This window comes from Lepisma saccharinum, chromosome 3, assembly GCF_977018435.1.
Source record: "Lepisma saccharinum chromosome 3, izLepSacc3.1, whole genome shotgun sequence".
NCBI classification, from domain to species: domain Eukaryota; kingdom Metazoa; phylum Arthropoda; class Insecta; order Zygentoma; family Lepismatidae; genus Lepisma; species Lepisma saccharinum.
In genome coordinates, this window is record NC_139231.1 from 13909206 (window position 1) to 13915709 (window position 6504).

Genomic DNA, 6504 nt, shown 5'->3' on the forward strand with positions numbered 1-6504 from the left:
TGAAAAATGTTTTAAATAAACTGCAAAATCAGACTTTCTTTCAATTATGTTAGACGAACCATCTAATGTTAACAGCAGGTCTCAATTGTCAACTGTCTTGAGATCTGTGCATAAGGAGGAGGGTTTATTGATTTTACTGATGTTTGTACCGACAGGTTATTTGTTCATGTAAAAATTGTCAAAAAGTAGAAACTGGAGGATAAATTTATTATTGCCCAAACTTATGACGGGTAGGGGCATTTAGCAGATTTGCACAAGAAGGTCCAGGACGAGAAGCCCAAGTATAGATTTAGTGCTGTCCCAGGGAATGAATGAAATACCACGTATTCTCATCCACTTTGCCACACAAAAACATTAAAAGAAAACCATACCATCCTTTTCACAACCCAGGTGGTGTTATAAATCACGTTTAGTTAATTAATTAACACAGTTGAACAGTACAGGGAGCCAATAATTGACTTTTTATCTAATATTTGATGACAACTAAAATGGACCGGGCAGGTGTGCACAGCATATGGATTTGTGCACTTTTTGCAATGCTTTCAAACAATATTTTTACTGAAAACATTTCTCTGAAAAGTTTCTCTCGGGTTATCGACCAGGTGAGTTGTGGAGAAGATTCCAAGCTTTCGAGAGCTAATGTCACTCTCATCTTCAGGGTAGAAGTGAGAGTGACGTTAGCTATCGAAAGCTTGGAATATTCTTGTCGTTTAATGAGGAGAAATATTGTGAAACATCGACCCTGATGTTTGACAAGTCTTGCAATGACTAGGTAAAAATGTCACGCTTCGCCACTGTATATACTGTATGTATGTCTACACAATCATGTAGTACACTACTTAACCCTTACCTGCAGCAAATTTTCTGGACTGAGTGAATCAAATGAAATCAGATTGTATTTCCTCTTGAATGGGGGCTTACTTAGCTCACCCACGATAAATTTCAACTGGTCACTCATTGTTCTCTAGATGAAAAACCTGTTAAGAGTACAAACATCATTAGCATATCATGAGTCTCCTAAAGAAGAGATTTTGGAAATATTGCATTTCTTCCCCTTTGCAAAAAATATTAAAACTTATTTTGACAGATTAACATTAGGTGCATGCATGTCATATGGTTATAACTATGTTCAGTTGTATCAACTTACCACTTTAAATGTGTTTTTTTTTCCTACAATCTACATCTAAGCATGTATTTACTTGAAACTGTATAGTTTTCATTCATTCATTCATCATACTAAATACAGCATTCCCTGTCTTATTAGGCAAGTTTTTATTTTACTGTAACACCTACGCTTTCCAACCTTGCACCTTATGCTTCATTGACTGTAGGATTCACTTAAATCACATGGAAAGGAAACAATTTCACACCATTTTAAATTATGGCCCGGACTATTTTCACTAGGTGGTGAGAATAGCATAGAGAACTATTTTCACCAGGTGGTGAGAATAGCATGTAGGGCTATTTTCACCAGCAAATAATTACCTAAATCATACCATAACATTGTCTCATTCATTGGCAGTGTTGCTAAACTTACTGCTAAGAAATTATTTTAAATTAAAAATGGGTGTGACTACCACTGTTACCAGGTAGTGAGAATAGCAGAAAGTGCTGAAGACCAAAGATTATGTGATCAGTATTTACCAAAGTAATTCTAATGCTATTAGGGTAACGGTTCCGATTGTTTTATGATTTTTTTTTTTTCAAAATTGTCTTACCAGGAAGACTAATTATTGTAGAATTTTGGCAATCATTGTCACAAGAAATTTGAACCGTCCTTAAAGTAATGAGCATGGTTTGGATTTCAGAAAAAAAAAATTTTTTTTTGAAAGGAACAACTTAAAAATTACCTTAAGGGCAAATCCTGAGAACTGGTGTTTGATACCAAACAAAAAATTAAATTATTTTCACTATGCACATGTCATGTATCAAATTAAAGCATGGCATCTCTACTTCAATAATATAGCAAAAAAAAAAATAATTAAATCAAGAAATGTTAATACTATGGCCATATGTGTGAAAGCTTGTTTGACATTTTTAAATTGTCATATTAGATGCAGATCTGGGAACATGTTTTTTTCTGCAAGTAATGCAAATCCAAAATGGGCGACTTGATCTTCCAAGTTGGTAGGGACATAGGTGGTGTGTTTTTTATCAAAGGAATTGCAAAGCCTCAACTTTCACGGTAAATAACATTCATTTTGAAAAAACTAATTAGCATGTCACAACCGTAACAAAAATTAACCTTTCAATTAGAATAGAACAGATTCTGTACTCAGTATTGTTTTGCAACATGTGTAATATAATCAAAAGTAATAGTGGCCATGTATGCAAATATAATATAAACAAAAATGCTATTTTGTCCAGTTGTTACTATTTAAAATTAGCGTTACGGTTGTGACACACATAGTGTTACAGTTGTGACACAAAGTGTTTCGGTTGTGACATGATATTTTTGTTGCTGTTGTTTACACCGTAAACAGTGTAAAAGACAGTTTACACTATAAAGAACATACACACAATGTACACAACACAATACACACAATGTACACATCGAAAACAACAATATACAGGGTGATTATAAAGTTTCGATAAATTTCTGTGAAAAACTGATATTAGAATCAAACCAATAATGAGAATGGAAAACTTAACACTTAGTAACACATAATCTATCAAAACTTCTACAGATAATGTAAACCTAACTTCAGAGTAACACATAATCCATCACAGGTTGTACTTAGCCTTATTTCATATGACCACCCTGCACGTCCACACAAAACTCCCAGCAACGCACCGCTGCACGAAAAACCTTTTCTTCAATTGTATAAATATAATTCTTCTACAATTATAGAAAAGGTTTTTCGTGCAGCAAGTTTGTGTGGACATGCAGGGTGGTGATATGAAATAAGGCTAAGTGCAACCTGTGATGGATTATGTGTTACTCTGAGGTTGGGTTTACATTGTCTCTAGAAGTTTTGATAGATTATGTGTTACTAAGTGTTAATTTTCCATTCTCATTATTGGTTTGATTCCAATATCTGTTTTTCACAGAAATTTATCGAAACTTTATAATCACCCTGTATTTAGTAAAATGAGATCACCATTAAGGAATCTGAACAGGACAAACAAGAGAAAGTTCAATGTGAAGACATTAAGACTATTTGCCTACCCCCACAGAAGTTCGTGAGAAATTGTATTTCAAAGATAACGAGTTTTTAAATTTAGTGCTTTCATAGCATAGTAATCATAACAGTATTGTAATTAGCTATATATAATTTTGGATATAATAAAAATAATGCCAATTCATTGTTTTTTTTCTTGCTTAACAGTGTCTCACTTGCAGGTTTACATAAACTGTAGGATAAATGCTGAATGTTTATTTTTCTAAGGGACCTACAGAGAAAAATTTATGAATTCAACTCTAAATATTAACTGTATATCTGTTGTGACATTTTACATTTTTTCATTTTGGTATTTTTCTTTAAGGGGCACAAAATGTAAAGTGATCACCAAGATAAAATAAATGTGTCACCAATCGCGTCACAACAGATTTAGTTAGTTAGTTAATCGCGTCACAACCGTAACAACAACAACAAATGTGAACAAATGAATGTTCCATGTTGTACCTTTAGGTGAATGCTAAACATGAAAAAAAATTATTAAATGTTTTCAGAAGACAAAATAGCTGTAACCACCTGATGAAGGTGTCAAACATGCAAGCTTCCAATAGACAATGTATTTTCCATTGACAAGCTACTGTAAGTATCGTAGACTAGTGGGAATTAATGTAGAATTAAATTGGAACATTAGTAAAATGCATTTAGGGACTTTATTTTAATGCTAATGGAACCAAATCTGGCCTGCCTAACCTAACCACGAAAGCATATATTAAACAAAATCTTAAGTACTCCATAAAACTCGACAGTATGTGTTAACAGAAGTAAATCGAAATTGAACCATGTTAAAATTGCTTGGTAACTGTCTATTATAGCCCAAACGGATTTCTTCAAATTTACAGGAGAAAGTGAAATCACCTTCTGTATCATTGTCGACGATCTTGAAGGTATTTTCTTTCACGGAAACTAAAAACTTCACCATAGAATGCTGCAGAACAATAAATAATCAGTTGTTACGTAAGGAACTTGTATCTTCTGTAACATTAGGCCATTGTTTCCATTATGTACGTGCAGATGGAGCGAGCATCGAAAGTCACACGGTCTCGGCAGTGTTTACAAACGTGCCTTTTTTTTTTTACAATTTTTTTTTTTTAACTATGCTTACCTAACTTTTTGGGGCTATAGTGAATGGTTTTTTGGGCTATCCGTCAATGGTTTATGATGACATAATAAACACGAAAGTAGGTATTTTTCGGTTAAGAAGTTTGAAACACTGCATACCCACTCCAAATCGCATGACATGCGATGATCCATGACGAGTGCATGCCATATTGTCTGTTACCCAAGCATAACAAGGAAGACAAATAATGACTTGTAATATGAAAAGTTGACACTATTTTATGGAAAAACCTCACCTTGAAGAATCTTCCGCGATGCAGAATAGGTAAGAATCAATGCTAAAAGTAAGGAAATAAACGAGTGACAGATGTTCGGGCGGTAACACTTTACTATACCGGAGACGGATTTCTTGAAATTTACAGGAGAAAGTACTTACGCAAATCATTTTCTGTAGCGTTGTTGATGTTCGGGAATGTAGTTTTGATCCATTTTAATGCGAATGCACGTGGTTTTCTACGAAAATCTATTTCTGACGCGCTATTGCTGCTGTCGCCATTTGCTTTCTGCACGAGAGCACAATACGCGCTATTGCTGCTGCTACAAGATGACGTGTCGAGGATGCGTCGTGAAATTGTTGCCGGGTGTGAAGATGCCATGGAATTTGTAATTCCGATGTTGTCCGTATATGCTAAATTGAACGAAAGGAGTGCTAATGGAACCTAACCTAGTAGGCATACCTCGTCCCCGTGATGGTTCGTGGGGATATTGTATGTAAGAAATAGACATTATTTTCGTTAGAAATCCATTATTTCACCTAAAGAAATGTTCCGCAATGCAGAATAGTATATTAGCAATGTAAAAAATTTTGAAATAAATCATTGATAGGTGTCTCCGGTATAGTAAAGTAGTACCGTTCGGGCTTTACTAGACAAGTACCAATTGCTTTTATAGCATGATGAAATCGCAATAAAACAAAATGAACTTTGACTGCTAATAGTCCTAAACCTGCCTAACCTAACAACGAAAGCAATAAGAAGCAGAATACCTCTCCATAATTATGTCACGTGATATATTAGCAGCACCACTTATAACAACCTTACGTAAGATTAGCATGTTGAATATTTCATTTCCAATATGAATAGCGTATATTCGGGATAAATTACTGTAAAATGAAGAAAGAATATTATAGCTATGTGAAACTACTATCGACATTTATATATAATATACAGTCTGATTTGTTACTATGGTACTAGTTTACTATCCTTCGGACACATTTATTTATTTTTACAGAAGAAACTACTTACCGTAATAAGTTCCTGTAGCATTGTCGAACATCGGGAAAGTGTTTTGTGTGATGTGGCAATGTTTCATAGCTGAAATTCATGTTGTTTCTTGAAAATTAATTCTCCGACGGAGAATAGCTAGCCCCACGAACCATTGGCGCGTGGATAGGTTAGTTCTGTTAGGTTAGGAAACATAGTTAAAATTTGGTGTCATGTTAGTATCAGGATCTAGAAATTGGAAATAATTGCGAACCATTGGCGCATGGTTAGGTTAGTTCTGTTAGGTTAGGAAACATAGTTCAAATTTCATCAAAACAACGTTGATACACCTTCAGGAATGTTCCGCGAAGCAGATACGTAAGTTCGAATGTCAAAAATTGATGAAACGAAAAAATTAGAGGTTTCCGAAGGATAGTAAATTTTTACCAATTATTTTTCTAATGAAAAATTTCTACACTTCACCGCCTATAGCAAAACTAGTAATTCTATGACACAGTAATCAACTGGAATAATAAAGCACTGGCGACAGTGTCTTCTCGTTATTGCATATACATACATACGTGTGTGTGTAAAACTATCTCTAAGTTGTGCACTTTGAATATAGGTTTATAACAATACGAATATAATATTACAGCACAAATAAGTACTCCTTAAGTTGCATTGCCTAATAAAATATAATAATAGAAGAAAAATGGTTCGTTTCATACAACTACTACTCATGTTAAATGAGTGAAAAAAACACTTCTTCTACATTTAATTGGACGAATTATTGTTATTTGTAATTATCCTGTCATTCGACTCCTGTATTTACCAAATGGCATCAATATGTGTCGCATTAATATCCTATTTTTTGAAAATCTCACACATATCTACTCTCCGGCAATATTGAAAAGAAGAATGTAAACAGACAGAACAGCAGACGCCAAAAGGATGCGTTTCCTTAATCACTAAGAGTAATATCAAGTAACTTCGGTTCAACCTGGGTT

The 6504-nt window shown here is 34.2% G+C and overlaps 1 protein-coding gene across 1 annotated transcript in view; it reads right to left on the reverse strand.

The window, feature by feature from the left end:
* Positions 1-6435, reverse strand: part of LOC145984919 (intraflagellar transport protein 81 homolog) — a 106603-nt gene extending 100168 nt beyond the window's left edge. Inside the window, exons 1-2 of the mRNA XM_083118317.1 lie at positions 6330-6435; positions 851-977 (exon numbers count right to left, since the gene is read on the reverse strand). Coding sequence (XP_082974443.1) covers positions 851-958 — 108 coding nt within the window. The 5' untranslated portion in view covers positions 959-977; positions 6330-6435. The remainder of the gene's footprint in view (positions 1-850; positions 978-6329) is intronic.
* Positions 6436-6504: the final 69 nt, after the last annotated feature.